The 13830-nt window shown below is 38.0% G+C and overlaps 1 protein-coding gene across 1 annotated transcript in view; it reads right to left on the bottom strand.

The window, feature by feature from the left end:
- The window catches only part of STARD9 (StAR related lipid transfer domain containing 9), a 134878-nt gene that overhangs the window by 62536 nt on the left and 58512 nt on the right, over positions 1 to 13830 (bottom strand). The window contains 2 exon segments of the mRNA XM_027569243.2: positions 549 to 621; positions 2024 to 2093. Of these exon segments, the coding sequence (XP_027425044.2) occupies positions 549 to 621; positions 2024 to 2093 (143 nt within the window).

Here is a 13830-nt window from a genome sequence, read left to right as displayed (position 1 = left end):
AAATCTGCACTATTTTTATCTGTAATTCAGTAGTTTTCTTGAATAAATGTCTTGGTTTATTATATGACTCTGGCCTATTTTTAGAGCACAGAAATGGTTCTTTTGACAGTTTTGTCCAGGTTTATAGTTGTTTTGGAGGGATAGGATTTGCTGACCTACTAACTCCTAATTGAAGTAAATCTACTTTTTAATAGGAGTAAATCTTCATAATAGAAGTAAATCTACTTTTTCATTTTAATGCTTATTTTCATTTCCATCTTACTTCTTATTTTAATGCTCATACTGATCACATAGATATAAAAGTACTTTGAAATGTTAAAAGTAAAATATAAGTTGAAGATATTTTGATTAGTCTTTATGAAACTGCCTCTACCCTTTCTGGTGTAGAGCTTAGTAGATTGTACGTAGGTCCTCCTTATAACATTAGGTCATAGTAGAGGACCTATAAATGGAAAGGTAGGAAGAAAGGAAAAGATATAAGAACACAAGAAAGCAGTCAAAAGGGACTAGGAAAGGAAGAAATCTAAGCAAATAAAGGGGTAACCAACCTGTGTATAGTAGATAGTGAAGATGACATGGGATCTGCTGCTGGCCTCATGAACATGAGTAGCTGCTGTGATTCTGTGTACATAAAGGAAAACAATTAGGATAAGTATTGTTCATGCATGGTGAATCCTTAAGAATCCATGGGGAACACAGAAATGTTAGTGCCAAGGTTCAAAGGTGAAAATCATAGAACATCCATATTTAGTCCAGTTTAGTTAGGAGAGTGGTCCAAAGATGGCAGAAGCAGCATTCTAGGTACTGATACCTGAGAATAAAAGGCAGTGTAGCTTCATATTAAACCACATTAGAACATTTTTTAAGCAACAGAAGCAAAAATCAGAGTTGAAAAGGGGAATACTAGAGTGTCATCAACCTGGAAGAATACCAGACCCATTTAAGTAGGACAAATGGAGGTAGAGAGCTTGCTGGAGAAGCATCAAAAACAGAGAAAGTAAAATGTGATTAAACACTAAATATTAATCTTACAGTGTCAGAAAGGGATTTGAAATGAGATCTTGAATTGTGTCAATGTCATACTTAAGCCAGGTGAAATTCATAACCTTCTTTAGAAATTCATTGCAATATTAATCCTTAAAGTAAGAAGAGCCTTCCCTTCATCTAAATCTAAGTCAATCATTACTCAGTTTAAGATCATGTCATTAACTTCTGTTCTCAGAGGAGCTGGAGAATTGAAGAAGAGTCAAACTCCAAAGGCAGGTCTCATGACTCAAGGATAGAAAAGGTGAAGCCTGACACTTAAAGATCAAGGAACCCAGGGTATCTGAAGATCAGAGGCAAGTGCCTCCAGGATAGGTCCATGAAACCCAAGGAGTAGAATGTTAAATTTAAAGTTCTTCCTTTATGGTCAATTAACTTGGACTTGCTACTAATAGGGTAAAAAGAAGACTATATCCCAACATTTTTTCAAGGTAAAAAAGGCTATTCTTTCAGGCATCTACTAAAACAGTTTGGGTATTTCCTAGTAACTAGCAACATGGAATACTATCACAATTTACAATAGCTTATAGGAAAGTCTACAGTGCTTATTCATAGCAGATTCAAAACAGTCTTTTTTGGGTAGCCTTTACAAGTATGCAAAACTAGAAGAAAAACTGTTTTCTGAAACACTTTAAACTACACTGGATCTTATTTCTGTCAAGCCTACAGAGAGGACAACACAGGCAAGAATCTTTTCTTCAGTCAAAAAGTTATCTATTATGAGACAAAGCACAGAGTAACTCTGGGCTTACTGCCTGATATTATTATATGCAGAACAAACTCCAGCTTCACTACTGAGCAATGCACAAAATCTCAGCCACTGCCCTTTACCCTGGGTACATTACTGTTCTGAAAAAGGCCTCCTGATTGTGAATGTGGGGAAGCTGCAGAGAGAAGTACAATCATATACTCCAAAGGGGAATGAGCACACAGGAAAGATGAATGAGACTGAAAGGACAGCAACAAATAAACCTGTTACCTGTTTGCTATTCCCTCCTCCAAGAGTTGAATTACTTGCTTATAGTTGGTAACTACATGTTGAGATAAACCTATCAGATTTGTGAGGGAGGAAAAAAGAAAATAAAATTTTTGGTAAAGTTTAACTTCTTCCTGTAGGTCATTAACTTTATCCTATTTTATATCATTTGATAGACAAGAATGAGAGAACTTGACTAAATTCCTTAAGATAATAAATTAAATCAACATATCTGTATGGGAAGCCTACTGTCAGGCATTATGATAGGCTCTGGAAACACAGGTCTCTGCCCTCACAGAGAATGTAGTCCAGAATTCATTTAGTGGTTATGCTAACAACAACAAAAACAATGGTAATTCCTTACAATTTAGCTATATAGGGTATAAGAAAAGTTCTTAGATTACCTCATTTGGCCCTCACAAAACTGCTGAGGTAAACAGATGCTATGTGCCCCACAATCTGGCATGCAAAACATACAGCACACATGTCCCTACCCTAAACGCAGTTTACAATCATAAGAAGTTATACTATACAACATAAATTATGGCTAAATGCCACAGGAATAGAAGAGATAATAAATGCTAAGGCAATCAGAGGAGTGGCCAGGGCAGGCTCCATGGAGGAAGGAGACTTGAATTTAGTCACTGAAGAATGGGCAGTCTTCATATAGGTGAAGAAGAGCTTAAAGACATGAAAGTAAGTTTTTGTGGGTGGTTACTGACCAAGTGAAAAAGTGCCTTCACAACTGAATCAGAGATATCGGGACAAACTAACTTTGGGGGCTCATCGGTAAATATAATTACGCTAGAAATTAACAAAGCAATTTCAACACTGACTGGATTTCTTTATATTAAGAAATTATTGTTAAAACCACAATGAGTTATCACCTCACACCTGTCAGAATGGCTAAAATCAAAAACACAAGAAACAACAAATGTTGGTGAGAATGTAGTGAAAAGGGAGCCCTCATGCACTATTGGTGGGAATGCAAACTGGTGCAGACACTGTGGAAAACAGTATGGAGATTCCTTAAAAAATTAAAAACAGAACTACCATATGGTCCAGTAATTCCATTATTTACCCAAAGAATATGAAAACTCTAATTTGAAAAGATATATGCATCCCTATGTTTATAGCAACATTATTCACAATAGCCAAAATATGGAAGCAGCGCAGAGTCCATCAATAGATGAACAGATAAAGAAATTGTGGTGTATATATATATATATATATATATATATATATATATATATATATATATATACAAGTGAATATTACTCAGCCATAGATAAGAATGAAATCTTGCCATTTGCAACAACATGGATGGGCCTAGAGAGTATAACGTTAAGTGAAATAAGTCAGAGAAAGAAAAATACCATATGATTTCACTCATGTGTGGAATTTAAGAAACAAAACAAATGAACAAAGCAAAAAAAGAAACCAAAAAACAGACTCTTAACTATTTGGAGAACAAACTGTTGGTTACTGGAGGGGACAAAGGTGGGGGAATGGATGAAATAGGTAATGGGGATAAAAAATTTCTTATCATGATGAGCACTGAGTAATGTACAGAATTGTTGAATCATTATATTATACACCTGAAACTATTATAACACTGTATATTAACTATACTGGATATAAAATAAAATTTAAAAAATAAATTCTATACCAAAAACTAATGATATACTATGTTAATTAAATGAATTTAAATAAGATAAAAAATAAAAATAAAATTGAAAATGGAATAAATAATAAATAAAATTATTATTATTTAGATGTTACAATAATTTTGTGGTTATGTTTTTTAAAAATCATTCCTTATCTTTTAGGGCTATGTACTAAAATGATAAACTGATGTGACATCTGTAATTTGCCTCAAAACAAGATAGGATGAAGGAAAGTGAACAGGAATATAGATACAGCAGAAATGGCCAAGGGTTAATGATTATTTTAAGTATGTAATGGGTACATGGGGGTTCATTATATTAGCCAATTTTTGCGTATGTTCAAAATTCTCTATAATAAAAAGTTTTAATTTTTTTTAAAGATTTTATTTATTTATTTGACAGAGAGAGAGAGCACAAGCAGGGGGAGTGGCAGGCAGAGGGAGAGAAAGAAGCAGGCTCCCCGCTGAGCAGGGAGCCTGATGTGGGACTAGATTCCAGGACCCTGGGATCATGACCTGAGCTGAAGGCCGTCACTTAACCAACTGAGCCACCCAGGCACCCAAGAGTTTTAATTTTTTTTTTAAGATTTATTTATTTATTTTAGAGAGAGAGCATGCCATCAGGGGGGAGGAGCAAAGGGAGAGAACCCCCGAACAGACTACCTGCTGAGCATGGAGCCCAACATGGGGCCCAATCTCACGACCCTGAGCCAAAACCAAGAGTTGGACGCTTAACCAAATGAGCCACTCAGGTGCCCCAAAGAGTTTTAAAAATTTAACCAAGAACGGAGACTTTCTGCTTTTGGTAATGGCAAATGAGATAACACAAACCAATCCTTCCAGTAAAGACTATTAGAAAAATCTGGACAAAATATTAAAGACAGAAGCTTTAAGGTACAGAGGAATAACAAGATAGCAAAAATTTTCCAGGCCATATATTGGGGGAAGATGGAAGTCTAGAGAAATGAGGCCAGCATTTGAGGACACTTTTCCTCTGAAGTCATCTGCCAAATCTTCAGGGCAAGTGACGGACAGTTCTCTTGACAACCTCACAGTTCTAGGAAGATACAGACTGAAGTCCAGAGCCTACTCAGAGTTGCCCTGTAGAACCCTACTTGAATTGGAAACCCAAAGGGCTAAAACACAGGAATAAGGCTGAGTTATAAGTAAACAGCCTTTGGGGCACCTGAAGGTTCAGCTGGTTAAGCGTCCGACTCTTGATTTCCACTTAGGTTGTGATCTCAAGGTTGCGAGACTGAGCCCCACATCAGGGCTTAAGGGGCTTAAGCTCCTGCTTAAGATTTTCCCTCTCCCTCTGCCCCTCCCCTACCGCTCAAAAAAAGTGGGGGGGATAGTCTTTGAAGGCACTGCAGCTCAGCTTTGAATATTCTCAAACCTTAAATTGGACTGAGGTAATTCTGGATCACTAGCGAATGCAGAAACCTGGCACAAATAAATATAGGTCGTCTGTATAGGAAGATACTATTGTCCTAGACCTCCAATTATTTCTATAAACAATTTAGGAAATACCATCTGTAACAAAATTATAACAAACCAAAATCCAAGTATACCTGGCAAGAAATAAATGAAAACCAGCAAAAATAACAGGCAATAGAGATGCAAGAAAGATTCAGATATTGGGGTTACAGTAACTTTAAAGTAACTGCTTACCATTTTCAAGGAACTGAAAAAGATTATAAATTTTCAGCAAAAATTGGAAGCTATAATGAAAGGATCATATGGAGATCTGGAAAATAAAAAGTACTAAAGTGAAACTAAGTATTCAATCTAAGGTTAATAGGTTAGACACAGCTGAAAAAAAGTAGTGAACAGAAAGATAGGTCAGAATCATATACCCAAAATAAAGCACAGAAAGACAAAATATAAAAAACAGAGATGGGAGGGTAAGAATCATAGCACATACAGGGAATAGTTCTAACACACCTGTAAGTACAGTTATAAAAGGAAAGAGTGGAATAAAAGCAGTTACTAGAAAAATAATGGCTAAAAAATGTCCACCACTGATAAAGAGGCATTAAACCAGATTCAAGAAGCCCAGCATGTGAGTATGTGCGTGCATGCACACACACCTCAAAATCTACACCTAGGTACTTCATGGTAAACTGGTGAAAACCAAAGACAAAGAGAAAAAAAATTTTTTTTAAGATTTTATTTATTTATTTGACAGAGAAAGAGCACAAGCAGGGGGAGCAGCAGGCAGAGGGAGAGGGAGAAGCAGGCTCCCCGCTGAACAGAGATCCCGATGTGGGGCTCAATCCCAGGACCCTGGGATCATGACCTGAGCTGAAGGCAGATACTTAACCAACTGAGCCACCCAGGTGCCCCGCAAAGAGGAAAATCTTAAAGGAATTACTGAAAGATTATTTCTCAAAAGAAACAATGGAAGGCAGAAGACAATGGAATAAATTTTAAACAGTGAACAAAATAACTACCAACTTAAAATTCTATACTCAATGAAATCCTCTTCAAGAATAAAGAAGAAATAAAGATAATTTCAACCAACTGAAAGTGAAGAGAATTTGTCAATAGCAGATCCACACTGGAGGAAAGACTAAAGATTATTCTTAAGGCTGAGGGAAAATGCCAGAGAGAAGGTAAGACATTAAAAAAAAATGTAGAGCCACAAAAATGACATATAAAGAAGGGATAAATGGAGTTCAAGTCTTCTAAGGTTCTCTCATTGTCTAGGAAGAAGTAAAAATACCAGCTAATACTAAACTTTAATTCAATGATCCATGTTGTAATCTTTATAGGGACTACTAAAATAAATAGTAAGACAATGTACAAATAGTAAGCTAACAGAGGAGAAATACAGAATTTTAAAAATTAACCCAAAAGACATGAAAGTAGACCAAAAGGAACATAAAACAATGTAAAGAAAAAACACATGGTAATAGATTTAAACCTAAATAAAATTAGTAATTATATTAAAAATAAACAGACCCACAGACTCAAAAGGTCAAAATCATGATGCTACCTAAAACAAAGCAAAAGCCAAATAAATAATTTTGTAGGAAATGCATCTAAAACATGTACAGGGGCGCCTGGGTGGCTCAGTCGTTAAGCATCTGCCTTCGGCTCAGGTCATGGTCCCAGGGTCCTGGGATCGAGCCCCGCATCGGGCTCCCTGCTCCGCGGGAAGCCTGCTTCTCCCTCTCCCACTCCCCCTGCTTGTGTTCTCTTTCTCGCTGTGTCTCTCTGTCAACTAAATAAAATCTTTTAAAAAAAATTTTTTTTTAAAAAATTAAAAAAAAAAACATGTACAGAAGGTTGAAAACATAAAAAAGATAAAAATGCAAATACTAACCAGAAGATATCAACATGGATGGAACTAGAGGGTATTATGCTGAATGAAATAAGTCAATCAGAGAAAGACAATTATCAAATGGTTTCACTCATATGTGAAATATAGGAAACAGTACAGAGGATCACAGGAGAAGGGAGGGAAAACTGAATGCGAAGTCACCAGAGTCACAACCGTGAGACCAAGAGTCGCAAGCTCTAGTGACTGAGCCAGCCAGGTGCTCTAAAGAAGTCCTACATTTAAACGACCCCTTAATACATAAAGTGTAAGAGGATGGGATGCTGGGGTGGCTCAGTCAGTTAGGCATCTGCCTTCAGCTCAGGTCATGATTCCAGGGTCCTGGGATTTAGTCCTTCATCGGGCTCCTTGCTCAGCAGGGAGCCTGCTTCTCCCTCTGCCCACCGCTCCCCCTGCATGTGCTCTCTCTCTCTCCCTGACAAATAAATTTTTTTAAAAAATCTTTAAAAAAAAGTGTAAGGGGATATTACACTTCATGCAAATGCATTTATAAAATTTAGAGGGAATAGATTTTTCTTAGAAAAATACAATCTACTGGAATGCCTAGGTAGCTCAGTCAATTAAGCGCCCAACTCTTGATTTCCACTGGGGTCATGATCTCAGGGTTGTAGGATCAAGCCCCCCATCTGGCTCTACGCTGGGCATGGAGCCTGCTTGGGATTTTCTCTCCCTCTCCCTCTCTCCCTCCACCCCCCTCCCATGCAGACTCTCTCTCTCTCTCTCTCAAAAAAGAAAAAAAGAAAAATACAATCTACCAAAATTGATGCAATAAATAGAGTATCTGAAAGAAATCAAATACGTAATTTTAAACCTTCTCACAAAAAAAAATCCTCCAGACCCAGATAGCATTGGAAGGAAATTCTACCAAATATTTAAGGAGGAAATAACCCTAATCTTACAAAAGACCTTTCAGAAAATGGAAAAAGAGTATCTCTCAGCTCATTTTATGAAACAAACACAATGTTTATACCTAAACCTGAGGAGGGAGAAACAGAAGAGTAGGAAGAAGAGAAGAGGAAGAAGCAGGGGAGGAAGAGAAGGAACAGGACAAGGAGCATGATTAATTTCACTCTTGAATGTAGATGCAATAAGCCCAAATAAAATATCAGAAATCCAAATCCAGCAACATATGAAAAGGATAATATATCACAACTAAGTTGGGTCTATTCCAGGAATGCAAGATTGCTGTAACTTTCAAAAATCAATCCGTATATGGATAAAGAAGATGTGGTGTGTGTATACACACACACACGCACACGCACGCGCACAATGGAAGATTACTCAGCCATCAAAAAGAATGAAATCTTGCCATTTGCAGTGACGTGGATGGAACTAGAGGGTATTATGCTAAGTGAAATAAGTCAGTCAGAGAAAGACAAGTATATGATCTCCCTGATACGAGGAATTTGAGAAACAAGCCAGAGGATCATAGGGGAAGGGAGGGAAAAATGAAACAAGACAATATGTGGAATTTAAGAAACAAAACAGATGAACATAGGGGAAGGGAAGGAAAAATAAGATAAAACAGAGGGAGACAAATCATAAATGACTCTTAACTATAGGAAACAAACTGAGGGTCGCTGAAAGGGAGGTGGGTGAGGTAATGGGGAAAATGGGTGATGGGCATTAAGGAGGGCACTTATGTAATGAGCACTGGGTATTATATGCAACTGATGAATCACTAAATTCTGCCCCTGAAACTAATAATACACTATATGTTAACTAAATTGAATTTAAATTTAAAAAAATTTTAAGTATTTCCTCATCTTTAGAAAAAACAAAAAACAACAACAAAAATCAACCAGTATAATTAACCACATTAGCAGGATAAAGGACAAAAGTCATATGCTATAGAAAAGCATTTGTAAAAACACAGTAATTTTTTTAAAAGATTTTATTTATTTATTTGAGAGAGGGAGAAGCAGACTTCCACTGAGCAGAGCCTGATGCAGGGCTTAATCCCAAGACCCTGAGTTCATGACCTGAGCTGAAGGCAGATGCTTAACTGGCTGAGCCACCCAGGTACCCCAAAACACAATAATTTTATTAAAACATTTTTAGCACTCCTTCTATTTCTCTTCCCTGCACAATTTAGTCCTAAAGTTATCAAGTTGAACAGAGCAAGGTAGGCTACCATGAGGGTGAGGGGCTGCAGTGATGCAGATCAGGATAAAGAGCCTGAAAGGAGGGGTACAGAATGCACCTGCACAGTGGAGAGCTAAGAGACAGGTAGCCCTACGCAGAGTACTGGAACTGTGGTAACAGGGCCCAGCAGAGGATGTCGAAGCACAGCCAGGCGAGGCAGGCACCCACATGAGAGAGAGGAGAGCAATGGCAAGGAGACTGATTACACAGAGGAGGGCAGATCAAAGAAGTATTTCCCCTGTTCAATACAGGGGTTACGGGGTGCCTGGGTGGCTCAGTCAGTTGGGCATCCTACTCTTGGTTTCTGCTCAGGCGCAGTCGTGGGATCCACATTGGGCTCTGCGCTCAGAGGGGAATCTGCTTAAGATTCTCTCCCTTTTCCTCTGCCCTTCCCTTCGTTTGTGTTCTCTCTCTCTCTCAAATATATAAATCTTTTTAAAAATAAAATAAAGGAATTACAAATATGAAAAGGGAGAAATCGAGAATGAACTCTGTTGTGTTAGACTGCAATTAGAGGTATTGGTGTGAACACAGATTACCTAGCTCTCTGTCCACTCAGAGGGACTACAAGTTGCAACATCAATAATAACAGGCATACCTAGCACCTACACCTTAGCTTTAGCTTCTAAATACTATTCTCCAGTAAAAAGGAACAGGTATGATAAATAAAAATAAAAAGAAATAGCTGATTTCAAGACTGAGGCAAAGAAAGTAGAAGTTGAGCCTGGAACACCTCTGTGCCAGAAAAGAAGGACGTGCTCAAAGAATAACAGTGATCTGTCAAAATGTCAAAGAAGTGCACTTGAAAGAGATTCCACTGACTAAATCTGAAATAATTTGAGCATCAAAAGAAAATCACAGTAACAGAAGATAATTGAATAAAATAGATAAGCATGAATCTATACTGACAAATAAATTGAAAATAAGATGAAGATGGGATATGTACAGGATTTCACAGTACTACCCCACAAATACTTATTGACTACAAAAGGAAAATAGCAATTTTAAAGTGAAGAAGGCTGGCAGATACCATCTTGAAAATCATGAGTAATGGGACAAATCGAAACCGTACACCACTTGATGGTTGTCAACTTCATGAACGTTAAAGAGAGACCAAGAAAACTTTACAGACCAAAGAACACCAGAGAGAGGCCCTAACAACATGCAACACATGATTCTCAAATGGGCAATTATTGGGACAATTAGGGAAATTTAAATGGGCTCTAAGAATTAGATGGTGGTAACATGCCAAAGTTAATTTCCTGATTTGGGTGGTTGTGTTGTAATCATACAGGTATACAGGAGAATATTCTTGTTTGAAGGAATGGAGGGAAAATTCCCTAAATTAATCAGGCGAGATGGGTCATTAGATTGGCAATTCCCTCTCAAATGGCTCAAGAAAAACGTTCTTTATATTGTACTTGGGACTTTTTAAAAAGTTTAATTTGTTTCAATGTTAAAAAACAAAAACTCACAAAACTAGGGAAAGGGGCCCATAGGTGGCTCAGTCGGTTAAGCATCTGCCTTTGGCTCAGGTCATGTTGGGCTCTCTGCTCAGGGGGGAGCCTGCTTCTCTCCCTCTGCACCTCCCTCTGCTTGTGCTCTCTCTTTCTCTCTCTCTCTCAAATAAATAAATAAAATCTTTTAAAAAAAGAAAACTAGGGGGAAAAAGAGAATTCCCTTAATCTGCTATGGCAATGTTTCTCAAAGCTGGTCCAAAGACTAAGGCCAGTTCTCAAACTATTATTGGTACATAATGAGATAGATAAAGAAATTGAGAGTATACATAACAATGTGACAGAGTGATTTTATATCTTTTGAACTTGTAAAAAGAATTTGGGTTTGAATTAGGATGTCTTTTTCATTTTTCTAGTAGTTCATCTTTATTTTATCAAAGTGTTAGTTTGCCATATATTGGAATTTAAAAAAAAAAACAAAAAACCTGGTCCTTTGCAGGGCACCTGGGTGGCACAGTCAGTTAAGTGGCCAGCTCTTCACTTCAGCTCAGGTCATGATCTCAGGGTCCTGGGATCAAGTCCTACATTAGGCTCCATGCTCAATGGGGAGTGTACTTGAGGATTCTCTCTCTCCCTCTACCCCTTCCCCTACTTGCACACATGCACACGCTATCTCTCAAATAAATCTTAAAAAAAAAAACAACTGATCCTTTGCTACAGATATTTTTACAAGTGTTTGATAAAGAATATTTGTTAAAAACAAATGCTACTGCAAACATCAGACTTAACGATATAATGTTAAAGCTTTGCCCTGGAAAACAAGACTAAATACTGCTAGCACTTTTATTTAATATGGTACCAGAGGTCCTAGTAAGTGCAGAAAGGCAAGGGGAAAAAAAGGTTTAAGAATTAAAAAGAAGACAAATAATTAAAAAGAAAAGAATTTTTATGCAGATTGAACACACAGAAAATACCAAAAAAATTTTTTTTGACAATGCAATTACCTACCTCCAACACCTCCTGCTCTGTACCTATCCTTTTATATTAAGATAAAGGCCAAGGCAAAAACACTGTACTATCTTTTTTTCACTTAAATGACACCAAGAACCTGTTATCACTGGCCTCTTATGTGTGCTTTGGGTAGGCCCGTGTATGTTTCAGATTTCAACCAGTCATCTAATTAATAAATTATTTAATGGAAAGTAATAGGCTACTCCCTTTCTTTCCTTTGATTTAGGCAACTATCAAGTTCTAGCTCACAATTCTGAACTAGAACTGTAAGTTCTTATATCTCCATTATTTCCTGGGACACCCTGAAGAGTATAGGTATCTAGCAGGTACCCAATAAATTCCCATAGAATTGGTTTCAAAGCAGAAACCACTTTCCACTTGGGAATCATATTCACAGAATATATGAGCCTGAAGATAGAGATACACAAAGATACAGGCAGGCAGGCAGATAATATAAATAAATGAATGAAAAAGCAAACATTTAGAAAACTAAAAATTTGCTGTAGGGGTGCCTGGGTGGCTCAGTCAGTTAAGCATCTGACTCTTGATTTCAGCTCAGGACATGATCTCAGGGTTTTAAGTTAGAGCCTCGTGTCAGACTCCACGCTCAGCAGGGAGTCTGCTTGAGATTCTTTCCCTCTCCCTCTGTCCCTCCCTCTGCTCACATGCGCGCACGCTCTCTCTCTCAAATACATAAATAAAATCTTAAAAAAAAAAAAAAAAGTTTGCTGCAATGCCACCAGAAAGGTAGTAATGGAAATAATAGTTCAGTGTGACTATTCAGGGTCTTAGCTTCCAAGGACGGTTCTATACTACTTGAGTTCAAGGCTCCTTCACTAAGAAATGCGAGGACTGCTGACCTGTATTTGTCATGATTTGACAAAGTCCAGACCAACTTTCAAAAACATGTAACCCAAAGGACCTAAGAGACCTTTTGCTGGGTAGAATTATTTCCTACTAACCATCTTCCCTCCCAAAAAGGGTTCAATCCATGAAGGTCCAGAAGAGCCCTGAGATTTCAGTCCGGTTCCTATCACTGGCTTTGGGTGTATCACTCAAGCTGAATGACCTTGCATAAGTTCCCACCTTCTCTGGGTTTCAATTACTATGCTAATCAAAGAATCTATGATCACAGGTCTCCTTGATGTACAGGATTCTGTCCCACTCATCTCTTCCTATCCTAGGCAAGGTTCCCAGTTCCAACCCTGCTCCAACTAGCTGTGTGACTTTGGGAACACACTGTAGCTTCTTGCAGCTTCGTTTTAGCTTCTGTGCAATGGGGACACTTGGACTACATCTGAGGTCTCCTCTAGTTACTGCCCCTACCACACAAACACACATACTAAAATAAAATAAAATACAAAGGTAAGAAATTTTGACACTACTGCATCAACTCCTGGTCTGCCCTCTAAGTACTGCTTTACACAGAAATGTATATTCACAGAGTTTTATGAAGTAAACTCCACTGGCTCCCAGCAAAGCAAATGATATTTTTTGTTTGTTTGTTTCCAGGCTGCTGTTTATGATGGAACATTTGGGAAAAGACACAGGTAGCAGAATCAGTGACTGACACACTCCATTAGCCATGCCCCGATAAAGAAGAGACCAGCTCTTGATCTTTCACATCTGTCTCTTGTCAGAATTTAAATTAGTATATTTCTGAAGGAACAGGAGCATAAAATTCCTGTGTTGCTTTTTTGTAAGTGGCCTGAAAGAGTAAAAAGTAAGACCTAGTCTAATAGAATAAGACAGATGGTACCAAACACCAAATAACAGCACTTAATAAGGAAGCAGCTCAGACCCGTGCCATGTGTGACATCTCCTCATCTCCCTATAGCCACCAGTGAAACTACCCTGAAAAGGAGATTAGCTGACCTGAAAATCAGTCCAGGCCCTCTGGACCTGGCATGACAGACCCCACCTTATTCCATGCCACTTTCCCCCTCATTCACCATGCTTTAGACACACTGGCCTCCTGGAAACCACCCAGCCCTTCTCTTAGGGCTCTTAGGGGAAGAGAATCACTCTTCCCCTTGCTATACCATTCTTTATATGATTGGATCCTGAATCTCCTCAAAGAAGTATTTCCTGACCATGCCATGCAGATGGACTATCTACACGGCCCATTGTTCTTTTCCATCATGACATCTATTTTTTTGTTAGTCTTTATCACAACTTGTAATTAAGT

This window comes from Zalophus californianus, chromosome 6, assembly GCF_009762305.2.
Source record: "Zalophus californianus isolate mZalCal1 chromosome 6, mZalCal1.pri.v2, whole genome shotgun sequence".
Taxonomy (NCBI): Eukaryota; Metazoa; Chordata; class Mammalia; order Carnivora; family Otariidae; genus Zalophus; species Zalophus californianus.
This window is presented reverse-complemented; position numbering and strand designations above follow the sequence as displayed.